This window comes from Nymphaea colorata, chromosome 9, assembly GCF_008831285.2.
Source record: "Nymphaea colorata isolate Beijing-Zhang1983 chromosome 9, ASM883128v2, whole genome shotgun sequence".
Classification (NCBI taxonomy): domain Eukaryota; kingdom Viridiplantae; phylum Streptophyta; class Magnoliopsida; order Nymphaeales; family Nymphaeaceae; genus Nymphaea; species Nymphaea colorata.
The window spans coordinates 11,695,137-11,716,948 of record NC_045146.1 but is presented as its reverse complement, the minus strand read 5'-3'; the positions used below and the strand labels follow the sequence as shown (position 1 = coordinate 11,716,948).

The following is a 21,812-nucleotide window of genomic DNA, read 5'->3' as shown; positions in this document are numbered from 1 at the left end:
AATCACTTGAAATATCGGGATCCTTCACATCAATGATTCAAATCCACCTCTTATCGTGATATACATATTGCCTAATATGCAAAATTAAAAAAAAGTAAACACGAATCCCTGTGGCATTAATGCGGCATCTGAAAACAGCTATGTATCTCACTAATTACGATAGAGATGTATGCATTTTTTTTTTCCAGAAATAGGGGAAGAAAGACCGGATCCAAATCCATTTGGGATCTACTACAAACCACAAAAGCCTTGGTATGAAGCCCTTGAATTTGAGCCCATACTTGCCATGGCCGTCATTAATGAGCCAACACAAAGCATAGCATAAACGAACATCAGATCAGGCTCCCTCACCGTTCATCTCACGTTCGCCGCGTGATGGACGGCTTGCGCTAGCTGCCCGTGGGGCCCTTGTTAATAATTTTTTATTGTCGCAACGCTGTCCTTCCGGAACGCATCACGCAAAACGAGTCGATAACTTTTTCTGGATAACGATTTCCGATTTGGAAAGTGAGAAACGGGAACAGGAAATGGACCTTGACCCGAGTCCAAGCGGTCCAGCACGAGGGAAATGGTTTCTGGAAAGGTGCATTCGATCGATTCGGGGTCCATCTCCGGTCGTGTGAGATAAGATCCAATTGAGGAGGTTAAAAAAAAAGAAAAAAAAGGAATATATGTCCACTTCTGCCTTCCACCACCGAGGTCATTTCACCGAAAACAAAAAGACAGACCAGTCATTTCATGTCCCTCTTTTTTTTTTTGGTTCCTTTTTAAAATTTCAGCGAAAAGTGAAGGAGAGGAAAAAAAAAAGGGCTCGAGATGCGTCGCAGCCAATCATGTGAGCACGTCTCGAAGTGGGCTCTTTGGCCGTTGTACATGTCCAACGACCGTATCACCACCGATAACAACCAAAAACCAAGGGAATGAAAGGGGACTTCGTTTAGGCATGTCTTAATGGTAAATGCTTAATACGGGAAGGGAATAAATTCGTTAGAAGTGCAACGTGGATATGTTTTGCCCAGGGCTTGATGTTTGGGCGCGATTACTGGTCAGTTGATGATCCTCTCGGTGTGCGCAGAAAAGCTGGTGCGGGGGGCGGGAAGTCCAAACTCGTCCACTGTCCAGTCAAGTCAAACCCTCTTCCCAATGACACGTAGGAGAGAGAGGGAGAGTATGTGCACACTCTCTCTCTCTCTCTCTCTCTCTTTACTATTTTTATTTTGTCTATTCCCTCGACTCCTATTTTTATTTTATCGAATATTTATGTTAATTTATCTTTTCCGTTTTCCGTTCCTAATTTTTCGTTAAGCCTGCCTCCCACACTCCGCTTCTGCTATTAAGCAGCCTTCCATCACCAAACCCTCGCCTTCTCTCTCCACTGTGTCGATTTCTTTAATCCTCGTTTCCTTTGCGGCCCCTCTCTCTCTCTCTTTCTTCGTCGTTGTGGGGAAGGTCTCCGGACGTCAAGCGAGGTAAAAACATGTTTCCCTTCTGCTGCTCTTCTCCTTCACTGTAGTTGCTGTTGGTGCTAGGGTTCCGGCTTCTTCTTTTTGTTTCTGCGCTTTTTATCTTTCCCATAGCATCTTCCTTGGGTGTACGGACGGAGGCCTGGAAGGGATGCTTCGTCGTTCTTGTGGCTGAGCCGTCAGCGGATCGTCGGCGGTTGCGGCTTGCTTTTCTCCTGGGGGTGTTGGGGTTTGGGTTTATCCTTCTTATGCGATTGTGATTTGTCCTCGATTTGGAGTTACTCCGCTTTCTGTTTCTAACTTTTTTCTTTCCGGCTTCTATTTCTAATTTCTTGGGTTTTGGATCTTAAGTCGGCGATGCATCTAATGGAGATGGGTGATCGGGGACCTGATGTGGGGCTTTGCTTTTGTTCTTCTGTTTGTGGTTTCTATGGCTGGTACTCTTTTTTCATGCGTATTTCTCCGATTAGTAAGAGTACTGGATTGAAGCTTTGGCTCCTGTTCACCTGCTTCCTTCCATTCCGTTGCGCTTTTGATGGTGCCGTTAGGACAGATACCTTCGACAAACTCAAGCGACCTCGACCAAAAACGCAAGGATTGTGCCTCTTATTGGTCGCGGTCTTTTGGATGTGTTAAAGGTATCTCTCCGAGCGGCATTTTATGTGCATACGGTTGGCAGGTTCATATCAGCTTTTCCATGTAAGTTGATTGGATTTTATCCTACGGGGGTGTCTTACAGTTGTTGCTGCTGAGACATTTCCTCTGGATTGCCTTGATAAGTTCACTTCGTGGAGTTCTTATGGCGTGTCGTTATCCACTGTGGGTTGTCGATTGTGCTCCCATCATCAGTTTGACACTACTTTCTTTTACCTGCTTTATTCGGTCTTATTTTTGCCTTCGTATTTGATTTTTCTTTCCTGTTTGTGTTTCTTGATGTTTAGTTCGCCTGCCGCATGCTTGAATTGTGTCGTCTCCCTTGGTTTTGGTCCTATCAGGGAACACGTAGTACAGAAGGAGACAGTTATTGTGCACATTTCGTTAGTTTTTCTTTCGTCTACAAGTTTTCCTGCTTTTGGGTTTCTGTATTTGATTATCTTCCATTCCTTTTCGTTCCCATTATTTATTACCAGCCTTGTTTTCTGCTTCTTATGTTTAAACGTTGTAATGGTTTTATATCCTTCTGTTTTTCTTCATCTTCATTGGGACAGTGAAAAAACAGAGGCATCATGCCTAGGCGCCGAAAGACTGAAGCTCCTGGTTCGTCGAGTGGTGAAGGGTCGGACTCTCAATCCCATCGTGGCCCCCAAGAAGGCCGATCTGCAGCACCTCCGGTTGAGCGCCCCATTCCTCATCAGCCAGGATCATATCAAGGAAGGGGTTGGGCTCCACAGCCAGTCTATGCACCTCGTGGGGCACCTCGAGGTCCAGCTCCTCCTTATTCTGGCCAACCATCACACCAACCTGGAGGAGCACATCCGCAGTCTGGTGGCAGACGTCGTGGAGGCGGTGGAGGTGGCCAACGTGGTCCGCCCCAGTCTCCTGGCATGTCTGGTTCTGTCGGCCGGTCGACGTCGGTGAATCCCGATCTGCGCCAAGCTGTCCAACAGTATGGTACCAGCTCTTCGACTGCTCAGTTCATGCAGGCTGCTGGGTCGCATGGACCTGGTTCCTCTTCTGCTGCATCCAGACTGTCTGAAGAACTGCCTTTGCGTGAAGAATTACAGCAGCTTGCACTATCACCACCTGAAGTTCCTTCTGAGCAGGCTCCCCCACCTTCTTCAAGCAAAGCAATGCGATTCCCCCTACGTCCTGGGAAAGGCCAGACTGGAATCCAGTGTATTGTGAAAGCTAATCACTTCTTTGCTGAGCTTCCAGATAAGGACCTTCATCAATACGATGTAAAACTGTCATTTGAAACTTTTCATTTGGATTGTTGCTTTTTGTTAAACTTGGTTGATGTTCTGAATTTGTCCAAGGCAGGTCTCAATCACACCAGAAGTTACATCAAGGGGTGTGAACAGGGCTGTAATGGAACAGCTAGTTAAGTTACACAGAGAATCTCATCTGGGGAAGAGGCTGCCAGCATATGATGGTCGGAAGAGTTTGTATACGGCTGGGCCGCTTCCTTTTACATCAAAAGAGTTTGTGATTAATTTGATAGATGAAGAAGATGGGATGGGTGCTCCACGGTATGCTATCCATGCAACAGTTGATTTGTGTATATGTCACATCTTTCATTTATTCTACTACATTATGCCAGTCAGTACTGGATTTTGTTTTACTGTGTTTTCCTCTTTGCTGAACTGTTATTTCCTCATAGTACGTCAGTGTGCTCCTTCTGTTTATTCACTTTTTGGTATTAATGTGAAGCAGCAGAGTTAAGTTTGCTTTGAATGTTTTCAGAAGGGAGAGGCAGTTCAAGGTTGTGATCAAGTTTGCTGCACGTGCTGATCTGCATCATCTGGGTCTTTTTTTGGCTGGCAAGCAGGCTGATGCTCCTCAAGAAGCCCTTCAGGTTCTGGACATTGTCCTGCGTGAACTACCAACCAACCGGTAACCTTTTACTTGATAGAAGCTACTTATTTCTGGGATATTCCACTCATTTGAATGATTGATCCTCTATTTCTGAAAAGCAGGTATTCTCCTGTTGGGAGGTCATTTTATTCACCTGATTTAGGGCGGAGGCAGCCGCTCGGTGAGGGACTGGAAAGTTGGAGAGGTTTTTATCAGAGCATCAGGCCTACCCAGATGGGCCTTTCTCTTAACATTGGTATGTGTGTAATCTGTTGACTCACCTGTGGTCTACATTATCATATGCAATCCTGTGATTTGTTTCATCCCATTTCTGATGTATTTTGATATTTGTCCTGTAGATATGTCCTCAACTGCCTTCATTGAGCCGTTGCCTGTAATTGATTTTGTCACTCAGTTGCTGAACAGGGATGTACTGTCGAGGCCTTTGTCCGATGCTGATCGAGTAAAAGTATGCAACTATTTTAACTTTTCCTTGTTGTAATAATGAATACCTTGGGTTGGAGGCTGCTTGATTTTTCAATTACACTTAGATAAATCTCCATGATGGAAATATAGGACTCACCTGAAATTTTGTCAGGTGGAGTTAAATTTTCAACTTCAAGTGTGTATCCTCTCTAGTGTGTTCCCCCTCTAGTGTTAGGTTGATTATGCACCTGGAATATGACTATTGTAGTTCTGCAATAAGTACCTATCTGTGGTTGAGCTGAGATATAGAGTATGTCACATGGAAGCTCCAGTTTATTCAACAATATTCACCAATTTTTACGGAATTCATGATATAACACGTATGAGAGAATGTGATGTGGAGTTACCATGCATGATCCATTTATTTTGAGATTTTGTCTGAATCTTTTGTGGAGCTTATTTGATTTTTGATCCTGTATTGCCTGTTTTAATTGTTTCCAGATCAAGAAGGCTCTAAGGGGTGTTAAAGTTGAGGTAACTCATCGAGGCAACATGCGTAGAAAATACCGGATTTCTGGTTTAACTTCACAGCCCACAAGGGAGTTGACGTAATCTTCTCGACTTTTTGTATATCTTTTCTCTGGCTTCTTAAGGTCCATGTTTTTTCATGGTAGTGACATTCAGTTATCTAGAAAAGAAAGTTTTTACGAAAATGAATCATATGGTATTATCAACTTATGTGGTGTGCGTTATATAGATTTTGTTATTTTGATTGTGATTTCGTGTTTAATTTTTTATCCCTGCGCTACTTTTTCCCTTGATATTCTGTTGATCTTTCGCTGGTCTTGCATTAGGTTCCCGGTAGATGATAGAGGTACTACGAAGTCTGTTGTCCAGTATTTCCAGGAGACATATGGTTTTACCATCCAACATACAAATTGGCCTTGTCTGCAAGTTGGGAACCAACAGAGACCAAATTATTTACCTATGGAGGTGAAATTGTTGAAAGCATTTCATGTTGTAACTCGAGGTGGTTTCCTTTTGTGAGTTATTGATTTTTTTATCTCTGATACAGGTCTGCAAAATTGTGGAGGGTCAGAGATATTCAAAGAGGTTGAATGAGCGGCAAATTACTGCTTTGCTTAAAGTTACTTGCCAAAGGCCACAGGACCGTGAACATGATATTCTCCGAGTACTGAACTATCTGTGACCATTTTCAGTGAACTGTATTGTAATATAATTGTGGTCTACTGCTTCCAAATGCTTGTAAATGACATCACATGACCTTTCTGTCATAAATTTGTGGATCATGTTCTGCAGCTTCATGGGCGTGGTTTCGTGTTGTGGATTTTTAACTTGCTGTATTTGGCCTCCTGCAGACTGTGAGCCATAATGCTTACCATGACGATCCTTATGCTAAGGAGTTTGGTATCAAGATCGATGCAAAGCTTGCTTCCGTTGAAGCTCGAATTCTTCCTGCGCCATGGGTAGGTGGCGAATGATTGCTCAGTATACCAAATATTTGTTTCTTCGTTTCATTTCATAGTTGCTCATTGTTCAGTAACTTCTGATTTGAGTGCAGCTCAAATATCACGACACAGGCAGGGAAAAAAATTGTTTGCCACATGTTGGCCAGTGGAATATGATGAATAAGGTATCTCCTTGTTCTGGGAGTTAATGATGTATTGTTCTTGATCTTTTTCCTTCAAGACTTTTTTTCTGCTTTCAAACTATATTTTGTGTTGCAATGAGCTAAACATTCTCCCCCAATCATACCCTTGAAACTCAGTCCGGATTCCGTGGATGTGGCAGTCCGGCGTTGATATGCATGAAATAAGGAGATTATGGTATCTTTTGATGTGTTTTTGTTTTTGCTAATGTTTATCCATTTTTTAGTGGTTTAACTTTCTTCAGACATTTCACTTTTTGTGTGTGAGGCGCTTTTGTATATTTTTCTGATCCTGTTATAAAATTGTCGGTTGTCGCTGTTGATGTCTCTTTTTTTTTTGAGAAAAAAAATTTGCCTCTTGAAAATATAAGATCAAGACCTTTAGGCATGTTTGAATATCTTGGAAATTCTGGAAGCTATCTCACTGAAAAAATAGTTCACTTTTTTAAAGTACTTTTGTAAACGAGCTTTACAAGTTTGTCATTCCAACTTCACGTTGTACTGGCTAATAACTCGGCCCATCACAGGAACCTCAGCCTTCTTTAGATGTTTGATATATCACAAGTTATTGAATTATGTGTGGCCTTGGGCCTCATTATTTTCTTTCTAATTGTCTTATGTCTCTGGACTTGATTTTCATCTATGAAACTTCCTCTCATCCCTAGGACGCAGTATCTTGATAGAAGTCTAATACTTTTAAATATGGAAATTTCAGAATAGTATTCTATTTTTTCGAGTTAGTCAATTTTTGAGAGTCTGATGGAAAGAACGTTTGTTCTAGTCAGGCTCAAAGATTTATGGTTATGCACGGTAAGAGCAACAATGGGTGTGAATCAAGCATAAGAACACCAAGATAGTTTAAAGGAAGAGAGTGAATCAATCTACAGGATTCAATTTTGCAAGCCCTACCTATTATAGCTCACCTATTTGCTTGCCAGCACAACTTCCTGTTGTCTTTTTGATGAAATATTAGGACTGTAGTGCCGTATGTTCTTCAATGTACTGTGTACTGTCTCCTCCCCTCTCTCGGTCTCTCCGCTATGAGATACAATTGAGTTTTCTTTTCCACTCGAGTACAATGTGCTCTTGCTAATTGTCTCATCTAATGTGCGATTTGCATATATTAGAGGGAGACACACACACAGAGAGAGAGAGAGAGAGAGAGAGAGATTCAATTATGATGTCCTTGCAACTGAGGTGATTATAGACTATATTGAATATCCCATCTTGTGCGAGTTTAACGTTTGTAGCTTCCCTTCCTTTCTCTCTCCTCCCCCAACATTATCCTGACAATGACAGTGTTCTGTGTACATGCATGTTGATTTTTTTTTGTTTGCGGTTGTCCTTCTTCATGTTTATCATGTTATTAATTTGTATGATTAACAGAAAATGGTCAATGGGGGAACTGTGAACCACTGGACATGCATAAATTTTTCTCGGAATGTGCAAGATGGTGTTGCAAGAGGCTTTTGTCAAGAGCTAGCCCAGATGTGCCACATTTCTGGAATGGTGGGATGTTAACAATGATTTTCCGTCTCAAGAGTGTTCTTATCCATATTGTTTGCTTACTTTTTCTGCTTCAACTCTCATTAGTATGATATCCTTGTTCCTGTTGAATTTGGAACCCTTTCTGATATTCTTTTTCTTTTTTACTTTCCTCTTGTGTAGACTTTCAATCCAGATCCTATTCTTCCTGTTTACTCAACACGTCCAGATCAAGTAGAGAAGGCTCTGAAGTCACGGTACCAGGAAGCTGCCAATATCCTTCGAGGCAGAGAACTGGACTTACTGATTGTAATTTTGCCTGATAATAATGGTTCCTTATACGGTATATGGACTATTTTTCTTTTGCTTGCATTATTCTATTATAGGTTGACTCCTTGTACTATTCGATGCCAATTACTTGACTTCTTAATGTGTGTCATCAGGGGATCTCAAGCGGATATGTGAGACAGATCTTGGTTTGGTGTCCCAATGCTGTTTGACAAAGCATGTATTCAAGATGAGTAAGCAGTATCTTGCAAATGTGGCCCTTAAGATTAATGTCAAGGTAATACAATAAGCTTCTCAGTTTGCCATGTTATATATCACATGTTTTTTTGGATGATCATGGATAACTGTTTCTATATTCCTTGATGGTAGGTTGGAGGCCGAAACACTGTTCTGGTCGATGCATTATCAAGGCGCATCCCACTAGTCAGTGATAGACCCACAATAATTTTTGGTGCTGATGTAACTCATCCTCACCCTGGGGAAGATTCAAGCCCCTCTATAGCAGCCGTAAGTTGTGAACGTTTCATGTCAACATTTGTTATGCTGTTACTTGTCTGCTATATTGTTCATATCTGTAATATTGACCATTTACTTTCACGTTGGGAAGGTTGTGGCTTCACAAGATTGGCCGGAGATCACAAAATATGCTGGTCTAGTATGTGCTCAAGCACATCGGCAGGAGCTAATACAGGACCTTTTTAAAGTGTGGAATGATCCTCAACGTGGGACTGTTACTGGGGGAATGATAAAGTATATTATGTTCTGTTCACTTTCTACTATTTCTCATAGATTCTGAAACGACATTTAAGGTTTCTTCTGGAAGAATGTTCTCAATTGTGATGCTGTCCGTGTTATATTTTATAATTTATTTAGAATCAGTTAAAAGTTGAATTATTTGAAACTGACCATGTTTCTTTTTTTTTCTCTTTCCCTGTGGTCACAGGGAGCTTCTCATTTCTTTCAGAAGGGCAACTGGACAGAAGCCCCAGCAGATCATATTCTATAGGTTTCTTAGCTGCTCTTTGTCTGCTCAAATGTATTTTTCTTCAAGTAGTTTCTGATAATTTTGATATACAATGTCGACTCAGGGATGGTGTTAGTGAAGGCCAATTCTATCAGGTGTTATTGCATGAATTGGATGCTATTCGGAAGGTACATATGGCTGTCAGTTTTTTCGGTTGGATCAATATTCAATATTCTTTCGTAGGTGTATCCATGGCAGTTGACACATAATCTTGTCTATGCAGGCTTGTGCCTCACTTGAGCCAAATTACCAGCCTCCTGTTACATTTGTTGTTGTTCAGAAGCGTCATCATACGAGGCTGTTTGCCAACAATCATAATGATACGAGGTCAACCGACAGAAGTGGAAATATACTACCTGGTAGGATGCACATAAGAATAATTTGTGGTGGACTAAATTTTCTTTTTTATTGGAAAGGTCCAATTTACTCACTGGCAAATTTTTTTTTTCCATTGGAGAGGCTCAATTTAAGTAGTAGTTGGTAGAGAATTGTACTCTTAAACGAGTAATAATTTGTTATCAATTCTTTTTTCATTTCGGATATGGTTTATTTGTTAGCCATTTTGCGGAAATATTTGTGTAGAATCACAGGATGTTTTTCCCTTGCTGCTTATGTAACATTTAGCCATTTCTTCATTCAAATTTGAAATTCATTACAGTATTAAACCTTCGTCCAAAAGTTGGCATGTATCTTTATTAATGGTTGAACGATTGAGTTGCAGGAACCGTTGTGGACTCAAAGATATGCCATCCCACTGAATTTGACTTTTACCTCTGTAGTCATGCTGGCATCCAGGTGATCCCTTTTCTCAGTCAAAACGGGATCAATGTCATTGGCTCTGGTTATCATTTATTGATCATTTTCCATCTTGAATTTAACAGGGTACTAGTCGTCCTGCCCACTACCATGTGCTGTGGGACGAGAACAAATTCACCGCAGATGGACTCCAAACACTCACCAATAATCTCTGTTACACGTATGTTGTTTTTCATGCCATAAGCTTTTTTTTTTTGGGTGATTGTTGTATAGGTGCATGGGTTAGTGCTGTGACCAAATTGCTGATTTGGGCATTGCATGTCACATGGGTTAATGCTGTGACTAAATTGCGGATTTGATACGCAGCTTCTCAGTTCTTGCATATGATTTTGGCCTGCTTCGTCTGTGCCCTTTATTCTAATTCTTCTCAATTGTTTCTCAGTTGATTTTCTTTTCTGTTCTTTGCAGCTATGCCCGGTGCACTCGCTCTGTTTCAATAGGTAAGCATTTACATTGGAATGCTATTTCTTTATGAATTATACAGTACCTGTAAGAGTGATTGTATGTTGTACCAGACTGACCGACTTTGCTTTATTATATCTGCTGTACCAGTGCCTCCTGCATACTATGCCCATCTTGCTGCGTTCAGGGCGCGCTTCTACATGGAACCAGAAACATCCGACAGTGGCTCGTTGTCTAGCGGGATGCCAGGGAGGGCAGGTGCAGGGGCCCCTGGTGGCACTGGCTCACGGGGCAGCACTCGTGTACCTGCAGGGTCCACCGTGAGACCTTTGCCTGCCTTGAAGGAGAATGTGAAGAGGGTGATGTTCTATTGCTGATCCTCTTTTGCTAGTTCTCCCAAAACAACATTTTGGTGGCATAGCTGCACACAGTGACCTCTTATTTTCTTCGTACAGACATGCTCAGCATTTTATTTTGGTACTCTGTTTGCCGTGAGCGGGTTTGGTATTAACAGCCATTTGAAATACTTTCGTTATGGTGTCTTCTTTGGTCCTCCATGATTTGTACTTTTCATGGGTATGATATAGCTCTATCTCTTATGAACAGCATCAGTTTTTTTGCTTTTCCAACATCTCCGTGTATGTGTCTGCCTTTCTTACTTTTCCTACATATATGAAGGAAAACAGGTAGTTATCAACTGTAATATGCTCAGACTTGATGAGAAATATCTGGGTCATTGTTTTTAAGATCATATCAGCTATAGATTAAATTTAAAGGGAATTCCTCTCGAAGGAGACAAAAAATCACAATAAAGGAACTCGTTTGTTTCCTATTCGAGGGGTGTTTTGGCTCTAAAAATGCAACTTAACTCATTTTAATTTTAATCTTTATCATTGGATTTTCTTGAAATCAAAGACCCAGTTATTTCTCATCAAATCTGGCATACGATGTTATGTGGCTATCGGTTTTTCCATATTTGTTTTGTGAAGGTTCAGAGTTTTCTTACGCATCTATTTTTGCATCTTTGCTTCGAACGACAAAGGGAAGTAATAGTCTTGAAACTTCATGATGGAGAACGCTAATCCCTGTAGTTGGTGTATATGTGTTCCTTTCTGTATCTTGAGCAATTACCAGTTGGCGTGGTGCACACGATTGGTTTTATGAAATCTAACTACAGAAATTGGCGCCTTTACCACGTATCGGTTATCTTGTGCGTCATGCTCTCCAACCTATATTTTTGTTGCTAATCGTTAACTACAAGTGGTTCTTATTTGTGGGTGTAGCGGACTAAAATATGTCGATTACCTGAAGTGTTTTCGTGTTGCTCGCTTAGTTCAAAACAGCGTTATAGTTTGGAGACTTGACATCTTCTAAGCATTAGACTTGGTGTATTCTAACAATGGTTTCGTCACCTCTACCGACTTTCCTTCCATCTTCCTTGCTATGGTTTGCTTACCATATGTGGGCTGTCTTGTGTTTCATGTGTGCCATGTCTTTATTTCTCTTTGCCGATGCTAATTGTTAACTACAGTTGGTTCCTGTTTTATCCTGTTGCTCGGTTGGGTCCAAACAGCATCTATAGTTTCGAGATTTGGTATCTTCTAACCATGGTTTCGTCACCTCAATTCACTTTCCTTCCATCTTCCATTCTACGGTCTACCAAAGGAAGCCTTGTTAAGTGGTCTTGTTTTAATAAGTCTAGCAAAATCACTGGTGGCTGTCTGATACTGCAACTCGACTCGCCCCGGTCATGCGGTGCCGTCTATGAAACTTATAAGCAAGGCCTCGGTAGATGGTAATGAGATTTTTCGCCATTGTCCAAGCATGGGGTGTGCTAGCTGTGAAATTCTCCCCAGGCAAGGCCAGTGTAGGTGTATTCAGCTTCAGTAAAGCGAAGTCCGTCAGACTGTTGGTGTTGATTGAAGCTGCAGCGCTCGCCAAAATTTGAGGTCTGTTGCTTGAAATCCACTCATAGTTGGGTAAAATGACGTTAGGGGAAAGAATCAGCAGTGTTATGCTTCGGCTGTGGCATTGACGTGCCTCACCCAAGGGATGGTGCGTCGGTTTTGCCTCATCTTGAATTCTGAGCGGCCGTTGTTTTGAGTTGCCGCAACCATGCGATCCAGCATTTAATCTCTACAACTAGCAGCGCCGTGGTGGTTGTTTAAGGTGTTTCTCCAGTCAGAAAGCCATGACCTCGGTTACAGAAGCGTTCTTTGAAACATAAGCAAGAAAAGCATGGGTTCTCATGTTCCTTTTCTCTTTACAAGGATGTCAGGTCGCGGATGTAAGATACAAGATTTGTGTTTATTACGAGAGTCTGGCGGCCGTGTTTGTGGTTAAGAGCTGGTCTGGCACCCTTGTCTGCCATGGAAACTGCACCTTGCCTATAAAACGGGTCTTACACAGTAAATTTCATTAAAGAATGTTGTTTGGCACCATTGGCCCTGTTTTTGATTATTTTTCTGGTTTCTTTGGGTGACGAGTTGAAAGGCCAGACAACTTGAATACCAGACATAAAGCCAGATAGGGGCTGCGGCCACCGTGCCTTCACAACGACACCACCATAGAAAAGATTAAGATGCAGAGTGGTTGTCTCTGGACTTGTTTCACGTTCTAGTTCTTCACCTTTCAACACCCTCTACAACTTTCCTCTCTCCAACTGCAGTTCTGCGAAACTAATAACAAAAAAAAAAGGGATCAGAATTTTCAGTAGCTGCCGCCCTTTGGTAACCCAGCTGGAAACAGCCTCTGCAGCTTCTTTCTTTTAAAGCACCGTAGTCATATTTCTTGCTTCAGTTTGCTGGAATAGCTGCTATAACGAGGGTGTATTCAACAGAGGTATCTCTCGAAGTTTTCATCTAAGATAACAAAGCAAACCCCCTTGAAACATTGGTTGGATTTTCTTGTACCTCATTAGATTCAACTAATTTATTGTTGTGGCGGAAAGCTGCCAGAGAAGGCAAAATTAAGTGCTCATTGCTCATGCCTTGTGGTTGTAGCAAGCTTAGAAGCAGCCACCTTTATTGGCTTCTACATGACAGTGTGCACTAGCATGCGTGTGTGCATTGTAAGCATTGTAGCAGATGCCTACAATAATAGATTTATCAGTTCCATTCAACGCCTCGTTTTGGATTGTAGATTTTACTAAATCCTTTGCTATATTTGCTTTGGTTGCATATATTATCAAAGTATAACTGCAAGTGAGCAAGCAGTTCATTAATGGAATCACAATCCGTTTCCAGCACAGAATCTTTTATGTGCCGTTGCATCTCTCAAAGAAGTTAACATTGTTGCTGGACTTGTCTCCATTATTTGGATCAATATGATAACCTGAAACTCCATTTGCGATGATCTCAGCAGGTTTACCTTGGATCGTAAAAATTGTTGGTAGTCCGCAAGCCATTGCTTCAAGGACAGTTAGATCAAATGCGTCACATGATGCAGGCCGCTGCATTAAAAAATTGTGAAGTTAATAAAATCTGCTACGTGTAATTGCAGCGTTTGTTTCATGCAGCATACCTGAACAAAGGCTCCTTGCAAACGTTGATGGCTGACACAACCCGATGAAGACCTGGCGTGGTAAAGGCAGTATGGCTCGTGCTAAATCGCAGCCTACTTTGCATTGCAAAAGAAACCTTTTAGTTTCGATGATCATTTTATGGCGAAAAGGATTCCCGAGGTGGAACATAAATTCTGGCTTCAGCTGCTAACCTTCCCGCAATTTCTTGCAATGCGCTTGTGAAAATGAAATCTAGTATTCATGGCAAAGATATAACGGGTATCGACATGAAAAATGATGGCTTCGAGTTCCTTCCATTTGACATCTGAGTCTTCCTACTTGGTTCTTTATTTGCATATACTATGGTCGCCTGATTGCAGTAATAACAATCCAATTCATTTAACTCTGTAATGTAGTTTGTTAATGGCTCAAAGCATTTTGCAACAGATTAACAATCAGTTATTAGACAATGGGAACATAGAATTACAGCAGAGTCATGCTTCAATGTAAGATGTGTCATCCTTTACATTTAAGACGAATCAATGGCTCTGATTTTCAGCAGAGTAAAATTTTCCCTTTTTGGGTCATATTGCCTTCTCCAAAAAATGCAATACGAGCAGGGGAAAAACGTTTGATATCTTCTTCCAATTATTCTTGAAATACACGACTATATGCTTACATGAAATCTGCAGTTATTACAGTTCTTCCTGCGTACGTAATTTAAAGTTTGCTGTCCATTAAAGATATGGCCATTTTTCCGTCAGTATGACTTCCAACTGCCAGATCAGGTCTTCCATGCCATGATTTCTTTGATCTTCTCAGCAGCATCCTGACAACTCAAGCAAGTGGTAAAATAAGAATGAAATGAGTTGCAGCTGTATATATTAGATTTGCAGCTAAATATACTTTGGCAAATCTTCCAAGCGATATGGAGAACTGCATATTTTGGAACTGATATCCAGGAATTTCTTTGAAAAGTGAGGAAGGTAAAGCAAAAGCCATCTTGACGACACACTATGGATAGCAGTGGTGGAGCTAGAAATTCATTGATATACTAAGAACAAAATTATTGCAGACAGCCCACATGTGGCTCACCAATCCTTCGCTCGACGTTCATGACATTCCGAATTCACAAACCAGGTGTTCGCATCGCGCGGAATTTGATAGACTCTGGACCTGAGTCCTTCTATGCCCTGTCGATGTGACACATTTCGGAGCCTACTCTGTAAATATTATATCTTAAGTTGCCAAAATCGACGTCAATCGGCCTATTGCAGTCAAATCGGTGACAAATCCATGTGTCATACGCGTTTCATTTTTTACTATTTTTGACATTCTAAAGCTTACATATGTATGTACGTATATATTAAAAGCTTGACAGTCCTAAGGTGAATTCATGTGCAAGTCGCATTTTATATTACAACTTCAAGAACTCAGAACCTTGAAAAATTTTTATCCTCGAGAGAAACTTTTACTCACTCAAATAAACTGACCTAAGAGTGAATTTTCAAGTTCGATTCCATTAAATCACGTGCTTACGGGTACAATCTGGAATAAAGATGTTTAATTTTTAGATTGCTGTTTTAAGAACTGAAGCTGAATCTGATCTTGTTATTCTCACCTCAAGTATCAAATTCTTGAACTTTTCAAGTTAAAGATTTTACGGTCCCGCTTGGCCTGGGTTTAAGCAGGCACTGGTTGGAAATAGGGTGTCACACGATTTGAACCTCAGCGCCTTTCTAATGGTTCCTATTTAAAATCATTTGGGTTACATTAACTGGTCAGGTTGAGACACAATTCGATTCTTATCGGTGCTAAGGTCGATTCTTATGGGTGCTAGTGCTAAGTCTAGAGATCATTATGTATTATAGAGAGAGAAATATATTCAGAGAAAGGGGCATCCCTCAAGGCTGTGAAATTTTCCTCCTCCCTCAAAATCAAAGAAAACTTGGCAGGTGCAATCATCTCAGCCGTCCAATTTTCCTTTTCGGATTCTAGGGTTTCCACTACCATCTCTATTTAAGATGATGCCAACCTCTTCATCTTCATCTCTCTCTGGGTTCTTTGTTATTCGCCGCTTGGTGTTCATTGCACATCCTTTCTCCAGGGCTTGTCTCTCTCTCTCTCTCTCTCTCTCTCTCTCTCTCTCTCTCTGTGGAGTTTCGTGGATTTTCTTTTCTTTTTCTGCGTTGGTGTTCGTAGGTTTCGGTGGCGGGTTAGATTCTTTTGGATGGCGTCTACTGATTACCGGCACTCAGTCGTTCTCGGTGGATGCTGCGTATGAGATGACGCCACACTTGTTTTCCGGATGGAACACTATCTGTTCTGCTCCTGTGAGCACGAAATCGTTCCCGGAAGAAAATATATTTAGTTTTCCACTTTCCCTTATGTTTTAGTCGGTTATTGACGATGGAACTGACGGCTGTTTCCCGAAACGATCGGCTGGATTATACTGAGCGATCTCATTCCTTTCCTCCTTCCATTCTCTCCCTTTTGAGGGAAGGGGGAGAGAGCCCAAGACGGACTTCTGATCCGTCAGCGTCGATCCCTTTTGCACGCATCTTTCTTCTTCGTTTTAATGATTTCGGGTTGTTTTGGTGTAAGAAAGATGCGATTGTGTTGGCATTCATTCTGTATTTGTGGGTGGAAATGATGAGACTTTCCCCAGATGATCGACTATGATTCGAACCGTGCTATATTTCTTCTCCTTCGGGAGTTGCAAGCCAGATCTCTGATCCACCCGGTCCCCATGTCAATGCCTAATGGTCTTCCTTTTTTTTCTCTTCCTATCTTTTCTACGGTTTATCGTTGTTTCTAACAGATATTTGAAGCAGATGACTCGTTTGCTTCACTGCGATTCGATGCAACTCTTCAAATAGTTTTCTAAACTTTTGTTTTCCGCCGGTACTTTCATTCGAGACTCTCAAAGCAAGGCTGGTAAATGAAAAGGAATTCATACTTACTCTTATCTTTGTTATTCCATTAAAACCTTCCGGAATTTCTCTGAAACTTCCAAGTAACAGTGTTTAAATTTACGCTTTCTTGTTTCCGCCCTAAATGCACTATCTTGAGAGAGAGAGAGAGGCACCTGCAATGGTGGACACCCTTCACTTAGAACACCTCCTGGTAGAAGAGGGATTTTTACTTGTGGGATGCCTTCTTATATGAAGGAGGCTAATACCTGACATAAGAAACTAATAGGGGCCCAGGTTACCTTAAAAATGGTACTGCCAAATGCCAACTTCCAAAGATTAATAACTCTCATTTGTTTATATTTTGTGGAGATGAAATAAGCGAAAGCTTCGTTTACACCATGAAAGTAAACTTCTGAATCGATTTATACTTGGTAAATGTGTCCGTCCAGAAACTGATATTATATGCCCATATGAAAGATCTAGAAAACATTTTTTTTTTAATACTAGATCCATCTAAACCCTGGTTATGATGAATTCTTCCAAAATTAACTTGCTGAAAGATAGAAGCTCAACTGGTTATATTCAGGGAACATTTCGCATAAATTATCTCGTTTTTCAGAAGAGCTATCTACTCAACCCGGATTTTGGTACCAACACCAACGGTTTGCCTCCCAGAGTTAAGGAGTCTGCTTGTCCAACCAATCTCCTCAACCCCTCAAAAATTGCAAAAAAGCTTCCATAATTAAAAAAGAAAGCGTTCTTATTCGAGACGCCGTTAAGAGTACGGCTTGGAGATAATTTTTAGAAGACTCATCTTTGCAACATGGTTGCAAAATCTCGCTTTCGAGTGCCTTAGTAATTTCTCTTTAATTTTTTTTTTGTTGGATACTTAAAACTTTCGGAAAGCATCAAAATTAATGCTGAATTATACAGATGCTACGTCCAGCCAAAACTAGAAAGGCCCATAAGAACGGTTCAATTCAATGAGCCAAAGTTCGGTTTTATTTCTTGACCTCAGGTAGTTTTGATAGAAGGAATGAGAATAAAATCATACTTAGGCTTCTACAAAGTGTTTCAGGCACCCAGTAGACAATGTTTTCAATACGCATTCTGGTGAAAACCTGTTGAGGGATAGGCCTTCATCCATTTTATTGGCCAAAAAATGGGATATATACAACACAAAATGAAATCCTTGTGACTGAGATCCCAGCTAACTTGGCCCATAACACATTCTTTATATCCCCTATTACCGAAACATAAAAACAACAAACTATAGACTTCCAACTGAAGGCTGTTGGCATGCCAACTGCAATCTACTAATATGTCTTGCTGTTGGTATGTCAACTGCAATCTACTAATACGTCTCTGCACATGCAAAAGATGTCTAGCCCTTTCTATGGTACCTTTGGTAACTTTGTCCAACTCATGTTTCCAAGCCTCATTGTTGGCTTGTACGACAATGATATGCTCGTTAGTATTAATCTTCCCTAGACATTTGTTCAAAACCCAGTTATCAGAGAATGTTAGCCCTTCTTTCGACCAAGAACAGATTCCGAACCTGTATCCTCCATTGTAGCATCTAATCAATCCTGCAATATGGTTCAACCCTTCTCAATGCCAAGATGCAATGTGAATGTTGTAACCAACTCATTCTCAAAAGCTCCAATATGCTGGCATGATACCTTGGCGTAGCCAGATTTCTAGTCTTTGACTATCCATTCTGTTTCTGTTAACTTTTTTGTATTGTTCTATACAATATTTCCAAAATCTAGAGTAGTAGGCACCAGCTACATGTTCCTGATCATGTTTTACCTTGTTTCTCAACTGGCATAAGAACCAGATAGCCATATGAAAAGTTGTTTTCCATATGTTCGCCCACAGTTTCATTCTGAATTTCCTTTTAAACCACCAAATGAGACATTGTTTAATGGTGTGTTCACGAGGAATCTTCTGATTGAATTTAGCTGCAATGAATTACCATAACATTTTTTACTTCGAGCAGCCAAAAAACATGTGGCTTTCATCCTCCTCATGGGTTTGGCACAGAATACACCTTGAGGCCAACTGCACTCCTAATATTTTCAGTATGTTATCAGTTATGGTTTGCCTTGACATCCTATGCAATCCTCCAAATTGCCCTAGGTAAACCATGTTTAACCCAAATGTACTGACGCCACTTTTCAGTTTCTTTATGCAGCCTGATAGCCTACCAAATCTGTTTCTGAGTGATGATGCGTGAGTGTTGATTAGCCCAAACAAGTGTATCAGCCTGGTTATCCACCACGGTGAACGACACAGTATCAGGTCTTCATTTGTTCACTAAAGCACGCAATTCCTGATTAGGGCCATACATAACCTCTTTAACAGTGATTCTAGAATTGATAACTTCAAGAATTGGATCATTAACTTCAATCAACGTTGGTAAGATTGATAACCTCAAGAATTGGGTCATTAACTTCAATCAAAGCTGCTAAGGGCCTACCTTCCCAACTGTCAATCCAAAATTTGGCTCTTTTGCCATCTTTAATTTGCCAACAAACTTTGTCTTTGATGTGCTTCCAAGATTTAACTATATCTTTCCAAATTATAGAACTTTTAGTAAAAGACATAGAGTGCCACAAACCATGATCTTTGAGATATTTCTTTATGACGTAAACTACCCAAATGTTATCGGTACTTAGAGCTCTACAACTAGGTAGGCAAGATTTGCAGTGTTAGTGTCCTTGATCCTTCTCATGCCAACTCCTCTTTCGCTCTTCAATAAATAAAGCGGATCCCATTTAATCAAATGTGCTTTGTTTATATTATCATTGCTACCCCAAAGGAAGTTAGCACACACACACTTTCGATTTTTTGCATAAATTTGAGGGGCAGTTTAAATACTATGCCTGTGTAGGAAGGGATAGTAGACAATACATACTTGATTAAGCAAAGTCTGTCTGCATACAATAATAATTTTTTTCTTCCAGTTGCCAATTTCTGTTCAATTTTAAGCAACAGCCCAAAGCATTGATTTTCTACCAACCGTTTATTTTGGAGAGGTACCCCAAGATATTTGAGGGGAAGTTGACCACCTTTCCACTCCATAATATGAGTAGCTTTGCTAAGCTTGATTGGGCTGGTGTTGATTCCGATAATTGTGCTTTTGTTTTTGTTTACTTTGAGACCTGAGCAGTTTTCCAAATCTTGAATGATTCTTTTGATGGTCTTTAAGGACATCATGTGGTAGGCTGAGAACATGATCAAATCATCAGCATAAAACAGTGAGTCGATGTCAGACCTGTCCTTTCTACAATGGGCAGTTTAACTTGCTTATTGTTAATGACATGCTTCAAGCTTCTCGTGAACATCTCAGCAACAATGAGGAATAAGTACGAAGACAAAGGGTTACCCTATCATAAACCCCTTTGAGGAAAAAACAATTCTCATCCTTGCCATTGAAGACTACTGTCATACTAACTGTTCTAACCAAAGTCATCACTTTTTGTATCCAAATGGGGTCAAAACCCAACACTTGCATGGCATTCTCCAAGAACTCCCATGTCACTCTGCCGTAGGCTTTGCTGAAGTCAAATTTTAAAGAAAGAAACTTGCTCTTCCTGGCTTCCATAGAATAGATAAGTTCCTGACCTAACAAAATGCTGTGTTGGATGCATCTCCTTGCTAAGAAGACATTTTGGTTAGCATCAATAATACGACATAATATAGGTCTCATTCTCCTTACCATGATTCAACTCAAGAATTTGGTAATGCTATTGCAAAGCGAGATGGACCTAAAGTTCTCAATATTTCGATCACTTGGAATCTTAGGAATGACAACAATATGTGTTCGGTTGGCCTTACGGACCAGCCTACCATAGGCAAAAAAATCCATATTATAAGATTGAATGTCATCTTTAACAATATCCCAGTTCTGAATATAAAACTTGTTTGGGAATCCATCGGGGCCAGGGGCTGCACCCTTAATTGCCCAAATGAGTTCCTCATCAGAGATGGGGGCTAGTTAGTTGACATTCTCTGCTGCAGTGACTTTTGTGACTTTTTTCTCTTCACGCATCTTGCAAGACAACTGCCCTGTTTCATTGCCTCTACTCAACAGGTAGCTTAAGTGATCATGAAAGGCCTTGCAGATGTCTTCCTCCTCTTCAAGTTTTTGTCCATCCACTGTGACTGCATTTAATTTTGTTTCAGCGTCTTTTGCTTTTGACTGACTCATGAAAAAACTTGGTATTGACATCACCATCCTTGAGCCATTTAATTTTGCTCTTTTGTCTCCAATAGAGCTCTTCCATTAGAAGAAGATGGCTCAGTTGCTTTCTGTATTAAGTTTCCTTCTGAATAGCATTCAGATCGCCATTCTCAACCTCAATTTGCACACGCAACATGACATTTTTGAGTTCAGTAATCTTCATTTCGCCCAAGAGGACACCGTGGTTTGGACTAACTCAAGTTTCTTTAAAATCCTGATCATTGGACAACCATGATCAGTCTTCTACCAGCAGTCCTTAATGATGTTCTGACATTTGTTTCTTCCAACCAAAAGTTCTAGAATCTAAAGCAGGGTCTGCCACTAGCCCCAATTCTGCAATAATAAGCATTGAGAATAATCGGATTGTGGTCAGAGCAAGTACGAGGGAGAATCATAAGTTCATTGCAATTAAACATGAGATCGATCCAAGAAGGTGTGACAAAACAGTGATCAATCTTGCTTATAACATTGGCAAGGCCCATACGGTTGTTAGTCCGAGTATACTTTATGTCTAGATTAGAAATTTCTGTTAAGTTGCAACTATTGACAAAGTTTACAAAGGCCATACAAGCCAGTTGAGCAGGTGGGTTACCAGATTTCTTGATAGCACCACTAACACCATTGAAGTCTCTAAGATAGACCAGAGGCTCCTCTAAGGACATGATAATTTGTTGCAAGCCAAATAATTGCCACTTTCTACGCCTGAAATCAGTATCTAGATAAACACAAATCACAGAGAAATGTAATCCATTGTTCTTGTCCTTGAAATTGCATGATATCCACACAAGAGAGACGTAACGAGATCAATGACATCATGATTCCAAATAACTAAAATCCGAGCCCAATCATCATCATGAGATAAATTGAAAACAAAACTATACATTGGAAGCATAAGTTGCTGCTTTCAAGGTTATACCTGGCAAGGGTGAGTCGAAGTTCCCGATTAGATGTCCTACCTGTCAGTCTCCTTGCCCACCCCTTAAGAACTTAATCTTTTGAGAAGTATTATTGATATCTGAACGCATCTCCCAATATATGTTTATATTCTTTCTTCTTTGT

At 40.7% G+C, this 21,812-nt stretch overlaps 1 protein-coding gene and 1 non-coding gene across 2 annotated transcripts; both read left to right on the top strand.

Annotated features, from left to right (window-relative positions):
- Positions 1-1,312: 1,312 nt before the first annotated feature.
- On the top strand, positions 1,313-10,716 carry LOC116260278 (protein argonaute 1-like). The gene is made up of 23 exons (XM_031638473.2): positions 1,313-1,469; positions 2,672-3,361; positions 3,444-3,652; positions 3,867-4,016; positions 4,100-4,233; positions 4,337-4,446; positions 4,905-5,011; positions 5,258-5,396; positions 5,479-5,595; positions 5,783-5,890; positions 5,986-6,057; positions 7,459-7,581; positions 7,741-7,900; positions 8,001-8,122; positions 8,215-8,352; positions 8,453-8,595; positions 8,789-8,851; positions 8,934-8,997; positions 9,093-9,228; positions 9,591-9,664; positions 9,751-9,845; positions 10,094-10,125; positions 10,238-10,716. The coding sequence occupies exons 2-23, from the start codon at positions 2,690-2,692 to the stop codon at positions 10,462-10,464; spliced, it is 3,195 nt and encodes a 1,064-aa protein (XP_031494333.1). The 5' UTR covers positions 1,313-1,469; positions 2,672-2,689; the 3' UTR covers positions 10,465-10,716.
- Positions 10,717-16,232: 5,516 nt separating this feature from the next.
- On the top strand, positions 16,233-16,329 carry LOC116261612 (small nucleolar RNA Z103). The gene has a single exon (XR_004174316.1). It is a non-coding gene; the product is annotated as a small nucleolar RNA Z103 (small nucleolar RNA).
- The last annotated feature ends 5,483 nt before the right edge of the window (positions 16,330-21,812 follow it).